General features: G+C 60.3%; 1 protein-coding gene across 1 annotated transcript in view; it reads left to right on the top strand.

Moving 5' to 3' along the window:
• The first annotated feature begins 781 nt into the window (after window positions 1-781).
• SKI (SKI proto-oncogene) overlaps window positions 782-19,980 on the top strand; it is a 56,732-nt gene continuing 37,533 nt past the window's right edge. The window contains exon 1 of the mRNA XM_087820067.1: window positions 782-1,790. Coding sequence (XP_087676193.1) covers window positions 822-1,790 — 969 coding nt within the window. The 5' untranslated portion in view covers window positions 782-821. The remainder of the gene's footprint in view (window positions 1,791-19,980) is intronic.

The following is a 19,980-nucleotide window of genomic DNA, read 5'->3' on the forward strand; positions in this document are numbered from 1 at the left end:
CGGGGCGCGGGGCGGGGCGGCGGCGTGAGCTCAGCGCCCGGCGCTCAGTCCGAGCCGGAGCGAGCCGCCGGGAGGATGTACGCCGAGCCCCGCGCCGCCGCCGTGCTCTGAGGCCGCCTCACAGCGCTCCGCCGCCCCGGAAGCCGCGCGCGCGGGGGCCGGACGGGCGGGCCGCGGAGCCGGCGCGGGCGGCGGGGTGGGCGCGGGCAGGGCCGGGCCGGGGCGGCCGGCGGCGGGCGCGACGCGGCCGGCCAGCGCCGCCGGGACGAGCCGGGCGGGCGCCGCGCGGTGGGAGGAGCGGGGCGGCGGCGGCGCGCCGCGCGAGGACGGCCCGGCGGGCCCCGCGCCCGCGCCCCCCGCTCCTCCCGGGCCCCGCGGCCTCGGCCACCGCGGCGATTCGCGCCTCGCGGCGCCGGCACCTGCCCGCGCGCCCCCCGCGAGCCCCGGGCCCGCGAGCGTTGGCGTTGGCGTTGGCGGCGCGCGCCGGGGCATGCCCCGCGCCTAGGGCCCGGGGGGCGCGCGGGGGGCGCGCGGGGGGCCCGGGCGGCGGCGGCGGCGGCGGGCGCGGCGCGGGGCGCGTGGATGTGGCGCCGGGCCCGGGCGGCGGCGGGCTCCAGCGGCGGGACCCCTTCGCCCCGCCCGCCTTCCCTTTCGCGCCCCCGGGCGAAGCCGAGGCCGCGGCCGTGATCGGCCGGGAGCCGGCGGCGGGGGGCGGCCGGGGCCGCGGCCGGGGCCGCCGCCGGGGCGCTCGGGGCGGCGGCGGGGGCCGCGGGGGCCCCGGCGCGCGGGATCGGGAGCGGCCCGTGGAGTCCGAGCGCACCATGGAGGCGGCGGCGGGCGGCCGGGGCGGCTTCCAGCCGCACCCGGGGCTGCAGAAGACGCTGGAGCAGTTCCACCTGAGCTCCATGAGCTCGCTGGGCGGCCCGGCCGCCTTCTCGGCGCGCTGGGCGCAGGAGGCCTACAAGAAGGAGAGCGCCAAGGAGGCGGGCGCGGCCGCGGTGCCGGCCCCGGTGCCCGCGGCCGCCGAGCCGCCGCCCGTGCTGCACCTGCCCGCCATCCAGCCGCCGCCGCCCGTGCTGCCCGGGCCCTTCTTCATGCCGTCCGACCGCTCCACCGAGCGCTGCGAGACCGTGCTGGAGGGCGAGACCATTTCGTGCTTCGTGGTGGGCGGCGAGAAGCGCCTGTGCCTGCCGCAGATCCTCAACTCGGTGCTGCGCGACTTCTCGCTGCAGCAGATCAACTCGGTGTGCGACGAGCTTCACATCTACTGCTCGCGCTGCACGGCCGACCAGCTGGAGATCCTCAAAGTCATGGGCATCCTGCCCTTCTCGGCGCCCTCGTGCGGGCTCATCACCAAGACGGACGCGGAGCGCCTGTGCAACGCGCTGCTGTACGGCGGCGCCTACCCGCCGCCCTGCAAGAAGGAGCTGGCCGCCAGCCTGGCGCTGGGCCTGGAGCTCAGCGAGCGCAGCGTGCGCGTGTACCACGAGTGCTTCGGCAAGTGCAAGGGGCTGCTGGTGCCCGAGCTCTACAGCAGCCCGAGCGCCGCCTGCATCCAGTGCCTCGACTGCCGCCTCATGTACCCGCCGCACAAGTTCGTGGTGCACTCGCACAAGGCCCTCGAGAACCGGACCTGCCACTGGGGCTTCGACTCAGCCAACTGGCGGGCCTACATCCTGCTGAGCCAGGACTACACGGGCAAGGAGGAGCAGGCACGCCTGGGCCGCTGCCTGGATGATGTGAAGGAGAAGTTCGACTACGGCAACAAGTACAAGCGGCGGGTGCCCCTGGTGAGTGTCCCCACCGGCCTCGGTGGAGGGAGTGGGAGGGGCGGGACTGGGGAGAGGGTGAGGGCCCTGTTCGGGCAGGGGCTCTGTCTCTGCAGGCTGGGACCTGTGCTTCTGCCTCCCCCTACGTGTCAGGGTTTTGCTTTGTTTTAAGAGAAAGTCAGGTCGGCTTTAGAGTCCTCGTTGACAGTCCTGTAGCTTGGGAGGAAGGCTCTCCTCCTGCCTGACCCCTAGGACTAGCCAGCTCGCCTGGTTATTGGGGGCGGGGGGCTCTGGCCTGGTGGGTGGAGAAGCCTTCCTGAGGCCCACAGCAGTTGCCCAGATAGCCCGGGAAGGGCAGGCCTCTGACCTCAGACACTCTTGCCCAGAGTCCTGGGAAGTTTAGATCTGGACCCGGCCCAAGCTGGATAGGCCCAGGCCTTCCTCTGGGGGTACCCAAGGAAGTGTCCAGACCAGGTGGGGGCAAAAGGGCACTGCCATCACCCTGAAGCCCCCAGGCTCGCAGACAGGGGTGCCTGCCTGTGGTCCCCAACAGATAAGATTTGACTAGGCAGAACCTTTTGTATCTCGAAGTCCTGGGAAAACACACTAAAAAACGGAACCAGGTGTACAGGCACCGTGGCAGGGGGCCGAGACTTGGGGACTCCAGCTCTGTGCGTCTCCCTGGGCCTTCCAGGGAGTGAATCCAGAGTCTGTGTGTAAGGGCCAGGGCCACTGGGCAACGGGCTTGGGGCCTAATCAGCGGGCACCCGGGGCCCTGAGTTATAGTGGCCGATGACTCGCTATTTGTTTTGGATGTGCCCATTTTCTTCTCTCTGTCTGAAATGCTGGAGGGCACCGAGGGCAGGGAGGGCCTGGCCCAGGCTCTGTTTGTCTGGCACGGGACGTGTGTGATCCCGGCAGCTCCCGAGCCACTGGGCCCTGAAACCAATCACTGAGGTCCGCACCAACTTTTTGTGGCATCTGTCCCCTCCCCAGGTGGCTGCAACTTGCCTTTTAAATATCCAGGCTTATTAAATTGCACACACAGAATGCTGCACTGGCTCAGCTATTCTTGGGAGGCCTAATTAATTCAGCTATTGCATCAAACTTCTTTTTCTGAATCTGTGAATAGAGGCTCCCGCCTGATTTTCTCTGGGCGCCCCTCCAGCGGAGTGTCAGTCTTGGGGAGCGGAGGAGGGGCTGGGGAAAATGAGGGCCTGTCTCCTGTGCTTGGAGGGGGCCCCGCGTGTGCGTGTGCATGCCTGTGCATGTGTTCTGTGGTGTTTTTGCCCTAGGCTAGCCCAGGGCCCAGGTGGCAGATGTCTGCAGACTGGGGGGTTACTGCTGGGCAGGCCGGAGGGTCCGCGTGGGCAGCGTGGGGTTGGGGGGATGCCTGTGGAAAGCCTGACGGCTGGGCCCTTCATTTCAGACAGGGTCTTGGCTCTGGGTGGCATGACAGGCACTCCCTGGGAACTGGGAGCCTTTCTGCGTGGGGTGGCTGCACCCTGGACAGCCAGTGTGGCTTGAGGGAGCCCTGTGTGCAGGACTGGTTGGTTCTGGCAGCCTGGAGCTGGTGGACAAGGCCATGGCAGGTCACTTACCTTCAGAGTGGACAGCAGAGGGTGTTGTCTGGCAGGGCGTGTCTGCATCTGTGTTTGTGTCCGAATCTGGGTCATGTGTGTGCTTGTGGTCTCCTGCTTTCCTGGGGTTTGGCTTTTAGTTAGAGCTGCAGGCCAGGCCTAGGCTCCCTTGCAGCAGGCCCTGTGGTTCTGGGTGCAGGTGTCTTCAGGCTCAGGGAAGGCCTGACTCGAGCCCATGGGCCCAGGCGCTGCCTGTGGGGAGAGCAGGACAGTCATCTGAGCCATGGTCTCAGACAAGTGGTCAGAGCACACTTTCACTGGCCATTTCAGCAGATGGTCAGTGATCTCCTCAAAGCTGCTCAGAAGTCTTATGTACTGATATAAAAGAAATTCCCCAAGTGGTTGGGGTCTCCAGGCCTAAGTGGCGGCCCACCCCTGTCCTCATAGGGGTGGCCTGGGCCTGTGGTCCGGCATGCCTCCCTCCAGGCCTCGGCACTGCCTGCCTGTCTGTGTCCCCTCAGACCTCTGCAGGCCACACCTCCAAGAGCTCCTTAGTGCCCCTGCTGCTGGCTCCTCCGCCTCCCAGGCTTTTCTGCCAGCCTTGCCCCCTTGTCCTGCTGCCTTGGCTCTGACGGCACTGTTGGGAGTTTCGGGGTGTGTGGTTCCCTTTAAATCTTCCCAGTACGGCCGTGTGCTTGTGTGTCTACGTGCCAGAGGCACCACGTGAGGAGGAGGGTCTGAGCCTCAGGGTGGGGGGACACACAGCTGCCCAGACTCTGCTTTCTGCTGGGTCTGGAAGGAGCTGCCTGGGAGGACCCCTCCCAGTGCCCTGCCTGTCTCTGTTCACTCCTCCCACTCGCCTCTGGACAGTGTGCTCGTGGGGCGTTTTTATTTATTCACTTCCTTCGTCGCTTATCTTAATAATTTGATATGCCGAGGATGTGAACAGAAGGCAACAAAGAACGTGCTAGAGCTGCTCCTCGTAGGGGACAGGGCTCCCCGAGGCAGAGGGTTCTAGTGGGCGGAAGTGCGTCCCGGGTGTGGGCGGCCAAGGTGTTGCCAGGCCTCCTGCCAGACGGACACTCAGTCAGCACTTCTTTGCCAGCGATGGTGGGAGGGGTTGGTGATTTTCGTGGAGTCCCTGGTGACCCGATCGCCCTCGCTCCCCTTGCTTCACCTGTGGCCCAGGACTGGCGGTTCCTGTGTTTGCCCCAGGGTGGACCCGAGCGTGGACCAGGTGCCAGCACTGAGCCTTGAGACCCTGTGGAGGTGGCAAGGCCCGTGTGCAGGTGGGCAGCCTTCCTTGGTGATGCCACTGATGTAACAGGCCCTGGCATGAGTGCTCTTGGCTGTCCCAAGGCACTGCTTAGGCCCCGGCTGCTGTCCATGGGTGTCCACAGTGGGTAGCTGGGTGGGAACTGCATGGGGGCTGCTCCCACATCCTTACTCTGCCCCTCACTGGCTGTGTAACCTAGAGCTCAGTTTCCTCTCTGTGCCTCAGTTTCCTCATGTGTAACATGGGGACCTAGGTAAGTGGTGGCCATTGATATTTTATTTTTCTCAGGTGTGTAAGTGTTGGTATCACAGGTGGGTGGAGATCTGTTGGTTTTGCTGCTGAAAAGACATTGCAAAGAGATGAGGACCTCGGCTCCCGCTCTCCCCTCCCATTCTGCACAGTCAGCTCTGCCCCTCCCTCTCGGACTTGTCTAAGGGCTTTTGGACTAAATTGGACTAATTTTTTAGCAGCACAGGTTGCTGTCAGTCATAGAGGAGACGTTGGTGCTACCAGCTTGGGTGCTGCCTGGGTGAGGCTTGTGGTCCCTCCTCCCAGGGGAACAAGGTGCTTCCCTTTCAGGGGACGACAGGGCAGTGCTCTGCCTTCCCAGGGCCAAAGCAGGGCCAGCTCTGTGTGTTGGAGAAGCAGGCTCCTCGGAGGTGCTGCTGGTGGTTCGGTGCCCTGGTTTTCAGACCGCAGAAGCCATAGCGCTGTCTCCGATTCCTGAATCCTGGGAGGGCTCTTCTCGGGAGAGCTGCCCTCATCGTGGGGCTGATGCGTCTTCGGGGCGGGCGCCTACTGGCCCCACGGTGTGTGGCGTGAGCATCCACGACTGGGTGGTTGGAGTTTCTAATGTCGGAGTGGTTTTCCTTGCCTTGCCCGATGACTTCCCTGATCAGAGGGCGGTGTTTCTCGAAGCAGAGACCTGGACAGGCCATCAGTGTTGAGGAGCCTCTGAGAGTCTCTTGGTCCCTGTTGGAGAATGACTGTGGCTTTTAGGTGGAGAGGCTGGGTGATTAAGGGGGGGGTGTCCTGGCCTGGGGACCCTCTCAGGTGCATTCTGCTCTGTAAGCTGAAATTCCCATGGGAACGAGTCTCATCTGGGAGGTCCCATGAGGCTGGAGCGGGTTCTAGGAGTCCCCTTCTGTCATGGGGTGGCCACACTCACTCAAGGCCCCCAGGACCGGGCAGAGATTTAAGGATCACCTATCCCTTTGTCCACTGGTGTGCTCTAAATTCGTGGTGTCCCATGGTGATTTCCTGACTCTGAAGGTGGGGTACCACCCTGGGTGATGCTCTGCGGTGAGGCTCTGGCACCTCTCCCCCATGCAGAAGGATGGCGCCTGTGAGTTAGTCTGGACGGGAGGGCAAAGGCCTAGAGCAAAGATCTGGGGGTGTCTTCTCAAATAGGGGAACAGCAGCTGGAGCGAGGCTTTTGGTTTCTGCCCTGCACACTGTAGTTGGCTGTGTGAGAGAGGGAGGGTGTGGGGCTACTGGGTGTCCTCTGTCTGCCTGGGCTGCCGGGTGTCTGTCCGCAGCAAGCAGAGTCACAATGGGTGGTTCTCCAAGAATAGTCTGTCTGCCCATGTCCAGCAGCCTTCTTTGGAGCTGGGCTGGGCCCCTTGCCTTCTGGGATTTCCCCGATGGGGGCGTCTCTCTGGGGGGCAGCAGGTCATTGAGTGGCTCTCACCTCTGTCCCTGCTGCCCTCCCTTGGGTCCCTCCGTGAGCGCGGGGCTTTGGGAGCAGGGTCACTGCCTTGCCTCAGCGTGTGGGTGTCTCAGTCCTTCTGTAGCAGGCTGTGCAGTGTCTGTGCCGGGTGTCGGGTGAGGGCAGACAGGACGGGAGGTGAGGAAGTGTGCAGAGTGTGACCCCAGCCCTGCCCCACACCCTGGCCACCAGGCGCTTCCGGGCCTGCATGCTGGCTGTCTGGCAGGAGGTGTCCGTGGCCAGTGGCCGGCGGCCGGACTCTGTGGCCCAGAGACTATTACACAAGCAGCAATAATGTGGCTCTTTCTAAGGATTGCGAAAGAGGGAGGGTTTCTCCACTGGAAGAGTTATGCAAGTTTCAACTGAAATGTTTTTTGAAAGTTTCTTTGTTTTGAGTCAAAATACAGAGGCTGAATTATTTCCCTAAGACCTGTGAGAGCCCGAGGAGGAGGAGAAGGCTTCCCTTCTTCCTGAGTGCCGTCCCCTCCCGCCTGGCTGGCCACTGGGCCTCGGCGGGCAGGGCACGTCGGGATGGCGGCTGGGCAGTGAGATGGTGGAGCTGGGCACGCCTTGTGTTTATGAGCCGGCTCAGACGCAGGGGGCGGGCCAGACTCGCAGAGGGAACAGGAAGTCACTGCTCAGGAGTATGCGGGGGTGGGGGGTGGGGGTGGCCAGTGGCTCCTGCTGTGGCCACACAGGGTCTAAGGTGGTTTCAGTCCTTGGCCTTGGGTTAGAGCCACCAGCGGTGTTGGTGGGAGTGGAGTGGGCCAGGTGCCCCCCGCCTCCCACCCGCCCTCTGGGAGGTTGGGCCCCAGGTAGGCCAGGTGGGGCCTGTTCAGGTGACTGCTGGCTCAGGAAGCACCTAGCGTGGCCCCAGGGTTGGCAGCCGAGTAGCGGCAGCTCAGATGCTGCTTTTCTGTGGAGAGAGGACCAGCTCACCAGGAGCCCTGCCTTCCAAGCAGCCAGGCCCTCCTGCTTCCGTGGGCTGCGCGTGGCATGTGTTTTTCCAGGCGGCATTGCTGAGGCACCTGGTGAGGTGGGGCCTACTGGGGTTCCGGGGGTTTTCCAGCTCTGGGAGTCACCACCACTCGTGTCTGCTTATCAACTAAAATGAAGGACCCAGGCTTGGGTGTGAATTTTAAAGGAGATGGTGGGGACCAGAGTGACATCTGGAAGAAGGACCAGAGTGGATGGAGCACCTGCTGGGCAGAGGAAGCCTGCTGGGTGCCAGTGCCCATGTGTGGGGTCTTCGGGGTTGGGGGGCATCTTGGGCTGAGCCTGAAGGATAGAACCAGACTCTGTCCTGGTGTTCAGCCCCCGTGTCTTCTCTGACTCACAGAGAGCTGTGACTTCTCAGTTTTGGAGCCATCGATAAGGATTCAGGAAGTCTCGGCGGGACTCTGGCCGACAGCCCGCCGCGGTCTGGGTTCTCCTGTGATGGTGTGTTTGTGGTTGTGTTGTGGGCCTCACCGGGGTGTGAGGGTGGGGGGCTTGGTCACAGCTGGGTCCCTGATTCCGGCCCCCAAATAAATACCCATCAAATGACTCACGAAGGCATGAAATCATTAGTTGTCGGTTTACTGGCAGCTCTGCTCTCAATGGCTGGAAAGGAGAGATGGAGAGGGAGCCATTCTCAGGACCACAGTGGAGGCATTGGGCGAGTGGTGCTTGTCCTTGCCCTGCTGTGTGTGTTGAAGAAGGTGGCTTGCTCAGGTCTGTGTGGGGCACTTTGAGCTTGGGGCCGCGCTGACGGGTCCATGCTGGCGCATGGCTGCTGCCTGTTGAGCGGCAGCGTCTCCGCTGTGGCCCTACCTGACTTGGCTTCCACTGGGACACTGGCCGGCTCCTTTGAAAGAAACATTTTTTGTTGAAAATAGGCTTCCTGCTTGTTGCAGGGAAATGGGGTGGCGGCAGCAGTGGTGGGAGGTTGGCTCCTGGGCTGTAGGCAGGTGAGGTGACATGATTGGCACCCTGGTCAGGGGTTCGTTCTGTCCTGAGGGTCAGCGAAGCCACAGGCTGTTGGAGCACAGGTGGTCTGAGGGCCCAGGGTGCCAGCGGAGCTCTGGTGTGGCCCTCGCCTCCTAACTCAACCCCTGAGCCTACATGTGAGGTTGTGAATGGGGGTGACAGCCACCAGTGGCAGCTGAGTTGTGCACCTCCAGTCCCCGGGTGCAAACTCCCAGGTGTGGGTGGCACCAAGGAACCAGGCTGTCCCTGCTCGAAGCAATTAGGAGTGGGGGTGGTGGACATGTTTCTGGACTCCCACCAGGTGTCGGATTTTCCCACTTACCTGCATCATTCTTCCTCTGCCCCCGAAGGTGGGTGTGACTTGGTGTTTGGGGAGTAGTCTGGAGTCATGGTCTCCTGTACCCCCTTCCCAGCCAGGCAGGGGAGCTCCTCCAGGCCTCTCCTGGGCCACGCGGCCCCGTGCACTAAGAGAGAGCAGCTTGCTGGGGGGAAGTGTGTTCCTGGCGGGCTGAGTGCCTGTCTTGCCTCATGTGTGGTGACCCTGGATCAGAAAATGACCCCAACACTGGAGCACCCCACATCCCTGTGGGTCAGCAAAGCCATACCTGGCACTGGCTGGCAACAGGGACCTGGGCCCCACAAGGCCACGGTGTCTGAGTGACTGCGAGAGCCTCTGTTGGGGGGCTGGTGCCTCCCTTTCCCTGTGGAGCAGTGCCAGCTCCTCTTGCACGTCCCAATCTGTTTGCTGTCACCTCAGCACTCCGTCCATGATCGCAGCCCCCTGGCACTGTTGTGTGGCTCAGGCCTGGCAGGTGGATGAGGCAGCCATGTGGAAGCAACAGTGATGGGATGCTTGCTTTCCAGACCCCGCCGTTTCTGTCTCTACACAGAGCTGGAGTTTGCTGGGGGAGCGTGTCTGTCTGTATGTCGTGGCAAGTGTCGCCCTCCTGCACATGGTGGTGCTCGTGGTTCTGCTGGAGGCTCTCTGTGTCGCCTTCGTCCCATAGCTGCGGCTCTGGGAGCAGTGTCTTGTTTTCTGCCATCTGAGGCCATGCATCTGTTTGCCTAGGTTCTGATTTCATGTGAACTCACTGCTACACTTGACTGTTACAGCAGACGTGGCTGTCACCCACGTGGCATCCTGTGCAAGGCAGGGGTGCCTCACGCAGGGGCCCGTGTGCTGGTCTGGGGAAGGTGAGCGTGGTCATGTGCACTCTGACACATTACCACCAGAGGGGTGGGTGGGTCTCTCCACTGGCAGGGCTGGCGTTGGGCAAGTACGCAGGGGAGCAGGACAGACTGGCAGTCAGGCCGCACCGTGGGGAAGCTGGGACCCGCTCCCTGGAGGACAAGTGCGCCTGTCCCACATGGTTCTGGTACCCGCTGGTATGACAGCCCATGTGTAGCAGGCGTGCTGGGCAGCAGGCGGGCACCGCCATCACACTGCACCACAGTGACCATGTCCACTGGGTGGGGGGCTCCCTGCCTGGGGTCAAGCCTCTGATGCCCCAGGCTCTCCTGGCCCTCTCTGCTGCCGCTCGCTTCCCAAGGTTACAACCGATGTGCCCAAACCATTAAGAAAATTATACTCCCAAGTCGAATGATATGCAAATGCAGTCAATTAAGCGAGGGGATTTTAATTAGCAGTTTAAGTTCATGTGTGAAGTGCCTTGCCTTAATTACTTGACAGTTTTGTTGTAAATTTGCTAAGTTTTTTTTGCAGAACTATCAAAACTGTGATTTTTTTTAACATCCTTGTGCGCAGTAAGTGTCGCCCAGCCTGCCTGACCCTTGTCGATTTTGTCTCAATTTACAAAGGTCTTTAAACTGTGAAAACAAGGTAAGCCGTGGGCTGCCTCCGTGCGGCTCAGTGAGGGAGCTGCTCTGTTTCCTGGAGCGGGGCTGGCGTGGTCCTGGGCTCTGGGTGGAGGAGGGGAGCACCTCCTCTCAGTGTGGCGCCGGCAGCCCAGGGCAGTGGCCCGGCTGGGAAATGTGCCAGGAGGGCCTGGAGTGGAGGTCAGGAAGGGCCTTGACCTGTGGGACCACAGAGCAGCAGTGGTCCCAGAGCCCAGCCTGGGAGCTGTTTGGTGAGAGGCCCTCGTCCTGTGGGCCTGCTCCTGGGCCCCTGCAGCTCACGCCGTGGCCCCCGCTGCCTGCCGCAGGCCCAGGGACTTCCAAAGCTTGATGTTCCTTCTTGGCTACGCTGGAGGAAGCCCCTGCTGCTGCCTCCCGGGACCAGAGCATCACGTGTGCGCGGGGCTTGGGCTCAGGAGGCGGGCAGGCTCCCCTCTTTCCTCGAATCCGTGTGGGGAGAGTTTGCTTTCTTGGCTGTCTCGTGTTAGGGGGTCCTCTGTGGTTGTTCATGCCCCAACTTAATTGCCCGCCTGAGCTGGATGCCACCGAGGCTTTTGGTTATGTTTTCTCACATGTTTATGCCTGAAGCGTGATTTTTGTGCTGGGCCGAGCTCTCCGTGACGAGGCTTCCCTCTCGGTTCCCTCTGTGAGCCCCAGAGGCCGAAGACGACAGCCCACAACAGGGCCTGCGGTCCCTGTGGTCCAGGCTTCTGGGGCCCTGCTGGCTGTGCAAGCAGGTGGGAGGGAGGCAACGGGGCCTGGAGAGCTGGGGAAGGGATGCAGTGGCACCCGGGGCTCCGCAGCTCCCTGGGCTTTGCAAGGTTGGCAGGCTCTGGTTGGTGGGCCTGGGGACCTGGGCCTCTGCCGGGCTGCTCAACCTCTGAGGGAATCGGCGCAGGAAGCCAGGAAGCTGTGGGGCTGCAGGCAGGGCCTCGCCCATCCCCGTGCATCCCTCTGCGGCAGCACAGATGGCCTGAGTCCCCCTGCACCTACTCCTGGCGGGACCAGCGAGGAGCGCTCTCAGTGTCACCGTGAGGCACCTATGGACGCAGTGTCATGTTGTGGTGGGACGCTCCATGCCAGCACCGACCAGAGCCTTGTTAATGAGCCTGGCCCAGCTCAGCAATTACAGCGTCCAGCTCATATTGTTTCATCTAACTCTCCCCTCTTTTTTGTGAGGAGGCTGTGATTTTTTTAAAAGCAAATCTCAGGCATCATCTTATTTCATATTTAAGTGTTTTAATATCTGTTTAACACACACAGAATTGTGAGAAACCACAACCCTACGGTGCCATTCATGTGCCCAACAGAACCAGTGGGATTCCTTAACGACCACCAGCCCGTGTTCGGATCCCCGCCATTTCAGAAACGTCTCTCCTGTGGTTCTTTGCGGGGTCCGGGGCCTCTGTGTGCATGTGCCTGTGTGTGCACGTCTGCATGTGCACGTGTCCAGCACACAGCATTGTGAGCCTCCTGCGGTATTGAGGGTCTGGAACTTATTTAACGTCCAGGACATTTTTGTTGTTGTTATTACAAGTGATGCCTCACTGTCTTCCCGGCATGGCAACACGTGACAGTGTGGACTCAGCGTGCTGGGCCCCTGCTCCTCTCTCATTGCATCCCTCAGGGCATCCCCTCCCAGCCGTCCCCCTGCTGCCTGGACCTGGGCCCCAGCTAGGACGCCGAGGCTCTGGCTCCAGTGCGGTGGTGGCCTCACGCGGTAGCTCGTCCCCATTCTCCTGTGGGAGCGTGTGGGCGCTCGTGTCTGGAGCAGGGGACAGAGATGGCAGGTCGAGCCAAGGGGTGGCCCTGTTTGGATGTCCCACTGCAGGGAGGGCAGAGCCTAAGCCCCAGGGTGGTCTGTGGGCTCGGGTGTTGCTACAAAGGCATCTCCACACAGGGAACCTCAGATGGGAGTTCCCCTGGGAAGACTGGGCGGGTCAGCTGTAACCCTGTTGTCTTATTTATTCATACATGACACGAGACGTGTTTCTCCTGCTGCTTAGTTCCCGTGGGTGACTGTGCTGGGGTCTTTGTGCACCTGTCCTTTTTTTCTCTTTCATTAAACACAGTGGGTGGTTGTTTGTTAATGACACGTGAGTTTCAGGGGCACAGTCCCCTCAGACCCTCTGTGTGTTGCACTCTGTGTGTTTGCTGTGGGCACGCACTTCCGATCATTTCCTTAGTGTACTCTGATCCCTAGGAGGGTCAGGGCCTTTTGGAGGGGCCTTGGTTTTACGTGTTACCAACATTTTCTCTAAATGCCCATGTAGTTTACAGGCCTAGAGAATCATTAAGAAGCTGCCCGTTTTCCTGCCTCCTCACCACCTTAGATTATTGTCATTCAGAAAACACATTCCCATTGCTGTACAGCCATCACTTCCATCATCTCCAGAACTTTCCACTTCCAGGACTGAGCTCTGTCCCCACCAAACACTCAGCCCCACTCCTTGCCCAGTCCCTGCACCACCGTCTACTCTGTCTCTATGGATCTGACTCCTCCAGAGACCTCCTGTGGGTGGAATCCCACAGCATTTGTCCTTCTGAGTCTGGCTCATTTCACTCAGCATGACATCCTCTAGGTCCATCCATGTTGTAATGTCAGAGCTTTATTTCTTTTTAAGGCTAATAATATCCCAGTTTGTGTGTGTGTGTGTGTGAGAGACATTTTGTGTGTCCATTCGTCTATCAGTGAGCACTTGGGTTGTTTCCATGTTTGGCTCTTGTGAGCAGTGCTGCTGTTAACGTGGGGGTGCACCCAGGGGTGGAGTGGCTGGGTTATGTGCTGATTCTATGTTTAATTTTCCGAGGAGCCGCCACACCGGTTTTTGTTACGTCTGTACCAATTTACATCCCCACCAACCGTGCACAGGGTTCTGGTTTCTCTGTGTCTTGCTAACTCCTGTTGTTTTGTGTGTTTTTGATGGTAGCCCTCCTAGTGGGTGTGAGGTGGTGTCTCACTGTGTGTTTTTTATTTAAATTTTTATTTATCGATTTGAGAGAGAGAGAAACGTCGGTTTGTTGTTCCACTTATTTATGCATTTACTGGTTGCTTCGTGTATGTGCCCTGACTGGACATCAAACCTGAAACCTTGGCACATGGGACAACGCTCTAACCAACTGAGCTACCCGGCCGGGGCCTCGTTGTGGTTCTAGTTGCATCTCCCTGGTAACCAGTGACGTTGAGCATCTTGTCATGTGCTTCCTGACCACACGTGCCTTCTTTGGAGAAGTGCCCGCTCAGGTGCTTTGCCCTTTTTTCGAGTTGGGCTGTTGTGTTGTTTGGCTGTAGGAGTTCTCTGCACATTGTGGGTATTGATCCTGTCACCTGTAACTGTCTGGTGTTTTGTGTACCACTTGTGTTGTGGTGTAGTCTTCCATCTGTGGCTGGAAACCAGGCTGTGGGGTGTTGGAGGCAGGAGCAGCTCTGAGCTGGAGCTCTGTCTGTTTTTTAAACATGTTTTTATTGATTTTAGAGAGAGAGGTAGAAACATTGATGAGAGAGACATCGATTGGCTGCCTCTTGCATGCTGCCTACTGGGGATTGAGCCCATAATCTGGGCTGTGCCCTGATGGAATCGAACTGGGGACCTCTTGGTGTCGGGAACAGCACTCAACCACTGAGCCACACTGGCCAGGCTGGAGACCCTCCCTTTTAAGAGTACATGCCATGCATCCTGGGCCCCTGCCTGTTAGAGGTGGCAGTGACCTGCTGGAGCCAGGGGCTGCTGGCAGCCGGGGTGTCACATGGGAGTGCAGCAGCAGCCGACCTGAGTGTGCATATTGTTCATTAGGGAGCCCTACTGTGTGTCTGGCCTGTGGCCACCCAGAGAGAGCCCCAGAGAGAACTGGTGGAGGGCCAGGGGGTCCGTGGGTGGGCTGGTGGCTGCCTTTGCCTCCTGGGAAGGCCTGTGTGAGAACACTGGCGTGTGAGTGCGTGTGTGTGCGTGTTCCTTTGTGCCTTGGCCTGGGGGTGGGGGCAGGGAGCAGGCTTTCAAAGGGTGAGTCCTCATGCACCTCTCTTTCCCTTCTTGAGTCTCTGTCCCACCCGTTTCTGGGGAAAGTTCTTTAAAAAAGAACTGGAGAACGGACTCACTGGAAGGGACACTTCTCGCCCCAAAAGACTGGGCTCCTTTCTTTTCAATCTCAGCACCAAACGTGTTGGACCTAGGGCAAGGAGATGGCCACCCATGCCCTGGGACAGCTCAACCCTGACTTTTCCCCAGAGGGTAGGAGAGGAGCCAAGGCTGCTCCTGGGCAGCAGGAGGGGCCACAGGATGAAGGTCAGCTGGGGGTGGGCATGGTGGGCCTGCAACTCAAGTCCAGCTTGGCCCTAGGATATTGGGAGTTTGGGGAGGCCACGGTGACAAGTGGCCTGGCTGAGGCTGGTCCTTCTAGGAGGGCTGTATGCTGCTGAGCTCTGGCACCATGCAGGGAGGTGAGCCTGCGCAAGTGGTCAGGGTCATGATGCTCAAGGGGAAGCCAGGCCCCTTCTCCTGAGCCCCGGAGGGCATAGCCGGCTGCCTCTCAGGGTCCTGAGGCCTGGACAGTCTCCTGGGCCAGGCTGGGCAGTGCCCACACTGCCCTCAGCCCCCTCCCTGGCCACTCTGATTGAACCGATGACTCAGCCATGACAGCCATTTCCGTTACTTGGTTTCCAAACGCCCCATCTTGACCTCCTGCATCCATGCGGCCTGGACCTAGGAAGGCTGACTCCTGGCGGGACCAGTGCTGGGCCCTCGGTCCAGCTTTGTCTTAGCTGCTGAATATTCATGAGGGCCATGAGGGTGAGGGCAGCCCCCCCCAAGTGGCTCTTGAAAGGAGGGGCCTCGAGTTTTGTTTTGCAAAACAGCTATGGCCCCACCTGCTGGGTGGGGGCGAGGGCTCTGCTTGGACTCTAAAGGAAGGCCCAGGGCTGGGAGCCAGCGGGGCCTGGAGGGTGGCTCTTTGTGTTTGGGTTGAGGAGAGACTGCAGCCCTCAGAGCCCCTGCTCCCTTTCCCTCCGCCCAAGCGAGGCAGCAATCACTGCTTCCCACTCTGATTCTGACCCACTGTTTCCTTCGCCATCTCCTCTGTGCAGAGTAGATGGTGTAACTTTGGGTATTTCTGGCCAAGGAGGAGTTTCTAGAAGGTTGAGGGGAAGCACTGTCTAGTGGTTAGGGGCGTGGACTCCCCAGGCCGGGACCCCAGCTCTGCCGGGTCCTGGGCCATGTCCTGTCCTGGCCTTAGTTTCCCCATCTGTAGAAGGTGGGGATTGGTGTGCTCACACGCGCCCCTGCACGCGGATGGCGAAGGCACAGCAGCGTGGCGGCTTCCAGCTGCGCGGCCCTCTCTCAACAAAGCCCAGTTCATCGACAGGAGCCCGCCAGGCACACGAGGCTGGCACTGCAGTCCTCCCCACAGCCCGCCAGGCTGGTCTCATGAATGCCAGCAGGTGCTGAGAGTGGAACGCAGAGGGTGTGCCAGCAGCGGGTGCATCGTAGACTGAGGCTGGTGCTGTCCGCTGTCAGTGTGCCCACACTGGCCACCCCAGATCTACAGCCCCTCCGGGGTCTCAGCCAATTTCCCCAGATGGTGTTCACAGAGGGGTATTTGATGGTACATCTCACCTGGGCCTCTGGGTGCGATCCAGTTGTGGGCTGGTCCACACAGCCCCTACCTCGCCCACGGGGATGCTGGGAGCCACCACTGTTGGGGGAGCCCTGCTTCATCCATGCAAGCTGATGGTGTTGCAGGCTCCTGGGCCCTGAGTGAGGGCCAGGCGTGCGCAGGTGAGTGGCTGTGCAGACAGCTGTGCTAGTCAGTTGGTGCCTGAGTCGGTTAGGGAGTCACTTCTCTGCTGGGTTTGATCTCAGACGATCCCATGGCCACAAGGAAGACCTGGGTCGTGTTCATAGTGAGGCTGGTGAGACAGGTTTTCGAGCAGGACAGCTCTTGGTAATCCTTCAGGCAGCGACTTTGGTAAATGTGCCAACAGTGGTGGCTCCTCACCGACAGCCTGACCCAAACGGTGTGGCTGAGTCTGGGGAAACGCCTATCGGGAAAAGGGAGGTTTTTCAGAAAATGGAATAAAGGCACTGTGTAAAGAACCGGTATTGAGGCTCAGTTTCCTGTCCTGCTGTTGGTGGGCGCTGGCTGGAGGTTTGGGGAGAGAAGGGCCAGTGCAGCTGGCTCATGGACCTGATTTGTTTGACTTGCCCTGGCCTGACCCAGGGGGGGCCTCTTGGTCCTCCTGTCCCCCTGGGTTCCTGGGTCGTTGTACCAGAGGATTGAAGTGGAATCCGGGCTCTGTTGTGACACCCAGGGTTTGTTACATGCAGTTCGGGAAATTTGGAGTTTTTAGAGTTACGTGTCACGCTGTTTCATTCTGGGGCCTCTGGCTGCCTGTTTTACAGAAGGCACCGCACGTGGTTCAGACGTGGAGGGAGCTCATTTTCCCGCACAGCTGACTGGAGGCTCAGATGTGGCCCTGGCTGGGCCGGCCCTGAGCTCCTGACGCACATTCTCAGCACGTGTTCTTGGTGTTCCCAGGTGTCCACAGTGTGGGTGGACTGTAGCCCAGCGGGCAGAGGGCAGACACCGGCGTCAGTAAACCTGCCGCCTCCTCCGCCTGCTCTGTTTTATCCTGAACTGTTTTCCCACCTCTGGTGAAGCCGAGAGTGCCATTCACCAAGGCTCAGGACTGCAGGTGTCGGGATGCGCGGGTGCTCATGAGAGCATGTGTCCTTCACTGTGCTCCTCGGTGTGGCCACAGCAGGGTGCCACCTGGGACCCAGGACCCAGCAGGAAGGGGATGTGCCTCTTAATTGGATCACCTTTGTCCCAGAGGCCCTCTGCCTCTGGGTCCCCCTCTGCCTTACGATGCTGGCGCATTTGGAGGGCGAGGCCATCCTGTGGATTGTCCCTCCCGTCAGGGTTCCCAGCGAGTTCCCTGGTGGGACACGGGTGGCATTTGGGGGGGCCCAGCAGTGTCCCCCATCCTCCCCAGCACTGGGGCAGGAGGCTGAGTCGTTGACTCCCCTTGGGTCGATGACTTTGATCTCACCCATGGGTGGGGCCTGCCTTTCCCCTCCCTGGTTAATAAGCAATCCTCAGGGCGACTTTGGACCCTGCCAGCATCCTGTCCCCATGAACTTTCTCCCAGTGGGTCCAGTGTCCCTCGAGATCCTGCCTGACCCGGTTAGATGGCTGTCGGTGTGCTCGGTCTCCTCCCTCTGTCCTGCCGTTCATGTCCCTGTTTCTAACCCAGTCCCTCACAGTGTTGCAGTCCGTTCTTGTCATCATTTTGATACCTAAATTGTCCCTCTTTTTGCCACCTGCTGGGACTCGGTTCCTCCTGATGTCCTTTCCCGGAGGACCCCCCCCAGTACCTCCTGGCAGCACGATGCCCACCTGTCCTGACCCGGTCACTGTGAGGGAGCCCGGTTTCCAGGGTGGTTTGGACGGATGGATTCGCTGGCCGTAGCCACGGACGCATCCTTCTCTCTCGGGTTGGAGTTGGGGCAAGATAGGCAGCAGCCGCTGACGGCAAACTATTTTCTGCACGTGAGCGTTGGCTCCATGTCCCGTTGTTGTAGGTCATTTATAGAAACCGGGCCGCTTCCTCCCATCCGTGGTTTCCTCTGGCTCTGGTCTCTGGAGGCCTCCCACGCAGTTGTGTCCGGCGGCATTTCACTGTCCCTGTCAGTGGCTGGATGGCAGCCTCCTCCCAGAGCCCGTGTCTGCGCCTGTAGCTGCTCCAGGAAAGATGAGAGTGTTGTGAGAGTCGCTGCTGCTGTTTTAGGATGAGGGCATGCCCGCCGCATGGCTGATCGTCTAAGAGTCCTGTGGACCCTGCAGGGGTAGACAGGCTCCTGACAGGTGCCCTGTAGCAGCAGGGGCGGCCGCCCCCAGTTCCCAGGCCTGTGCTGGGCACACTTCGCCTCCCAGGGAACGTCCTGGGCCCTGGAGCCCTCGGCACTGTGCAGTTGCGGTCTCTATGGGTCACAATGCTTTGTACCTGTTGATGGCTTCTGTGTGCTTGGGTTGCTACTGTAGAGAAATACCAAACATTAAGCAGAGGACCAGCACTTTGGTGACTTGTGGCTTTAGAGGAGACCCAGAGCCACACGACATGGCCACCTTGCTCTTGGACCTTGTCGGCATAGTCTGTAGGCTCCAGAGGAACAGGCCAGTGTCCCACAGCCCTGCTGAGGTTGGGCAGGCCACTCACTGCTCAGCTCTTAAGAGCCTTCTAGTGGTTCCAACTTGTCAATAGAAAGAAGGTTGTGAGCACTGCCTCATGAAGGAAGATGCCTTACTGGGTGAGGATTCCATGGCAGGGTTCGATCATCGTGTCTTTGGCTGCTCCACGGGGTTCAGTGCACTGCGTACGGCCTCACCCATCTGGACCCCAGGCACATGGGCGTGGGCGGAGACCGTCATCTCTAGCCCTAGCCTCCATGTTGAGCAAGAGTGGGTGTCACGGGCCGGGGGCACCCCAGCCCCAGGACTCTGTCCGCCCTAGAGGAGGCTTCTGCAGTAGCATGTGCTCGGTTTGATGGGCCGTTTGTTTGTTGACCCCAGGGCCAGCCTTCTGTGGCAGGGAGAGGGAAGTTGTGAGCTGGTCTGTCCTCAGGACGGGCTTGCTGAATAAACAATGGGCAAACCCAGATTCTTTCAAACTCTCCTGCGCACACAAGCCTCGTCCCCAGCACATGTGCATCCATTGATCTGGCCACCTGCTCTGCTGTCTGAGGGTCTGAGACAGGCAGGAATGGGCCACCGTGACGGTAAGGGGACGAGATGGGCTTCCCAGGGCTGCTCTGGGTCTCCTGGTGCACATCTGCTGGCCGTCTGCAGGGCCTGGGGGTGGCATGGGGCTGCGCGGTGGGCAGAATAGGGCTCCTGCCACATGGAACCAGCAGCTGGCTCACCAGCACTTTCTGCCCCAAGGACCTGATGCTCACTCAATGCCACCACCCCACCAGGGGTCAGTTTCTGTGCAGACTCCTTCACTCAGACCCTGAGGCCCTGTGGCCCCAGGAGCCCAGGCCCAAGTGGGAAGGAGCCCCACAGCTGCCAGGTGGCAGTGAGGGGTAGGAGGGACCCATTAGCAGAGGCCTTGGCCAGGTTCAGTGCTGGTGGTCTGTGTTTCGTGGATCAGCTGGACATCTTGTACAGGGTACTTACTGCTGGCAGAGAAATTTCTTATTCCCCTAGACACCCACACTCGTGGTCCATGACCTGCCTTGATGCCAGCTCTGAGGGTTTCTTCTCGCCGAGAAACCGTCCCAGGCTCACATGTGCCTGGCCACAGTTGCCACCTTATTGGCGTGGGATTGCCCCCTTTCAGGGAGGTGAAGTCGTTGGCACTCGCCCCCCCCCCCCCCCGTGTGTCAGCTAAAGAAGGACCTGTCTCAAAGGTGCCGAGAAGAGGCAGCCATCATCCCTCTGGGCTCCTGGGAGAACCCAGCCGTGCTGGAGGAGGTGAGGCCTGCTGCGCAGCCTTTGGGGCCTGCGGCCTGCCATGTCTGAGTTCCTTCATGGGTCTGGCACTGTCCTGAGCTGTGCTGTGTGTTCTTTGTTTCACATGTCCCTGCTTCGTTCATAAGTGGCCTCTGGATGGACCCAGGGGGCAGCTATGTTTCTCTGAACCATTTTGATACACGTGGGAGTTGCTTGTAGATACTGAAGGTTCTAGAAGGTCCATCCTATAGATAGGCCACAGCCTAGCTGGATGCACCTGCTTGGAGTGTGGCTGGTGGGCCTGCTTTCTGCTGTAGCAGCGCATCGGTCCCGCCCCCTGGTTGGTCCTTCTGCCCCAGATAAGGTGTCACCCGGCTG

The sequence above is a fragment of the Miniopterus natalensis genome, chromosome 9, assembly GCF_054644295.1.
Source record: "Miniopterus natalensis isolate mMinNat1 chromosome 9, mMinNat1.hap1, whole genome shotgun sequence".
NCBI lineage: Eukaryota > Metazoa > Chordata > Mammalia > Chiroptera > Miniopteridae > Miniopterus > Miniopterus natalensis.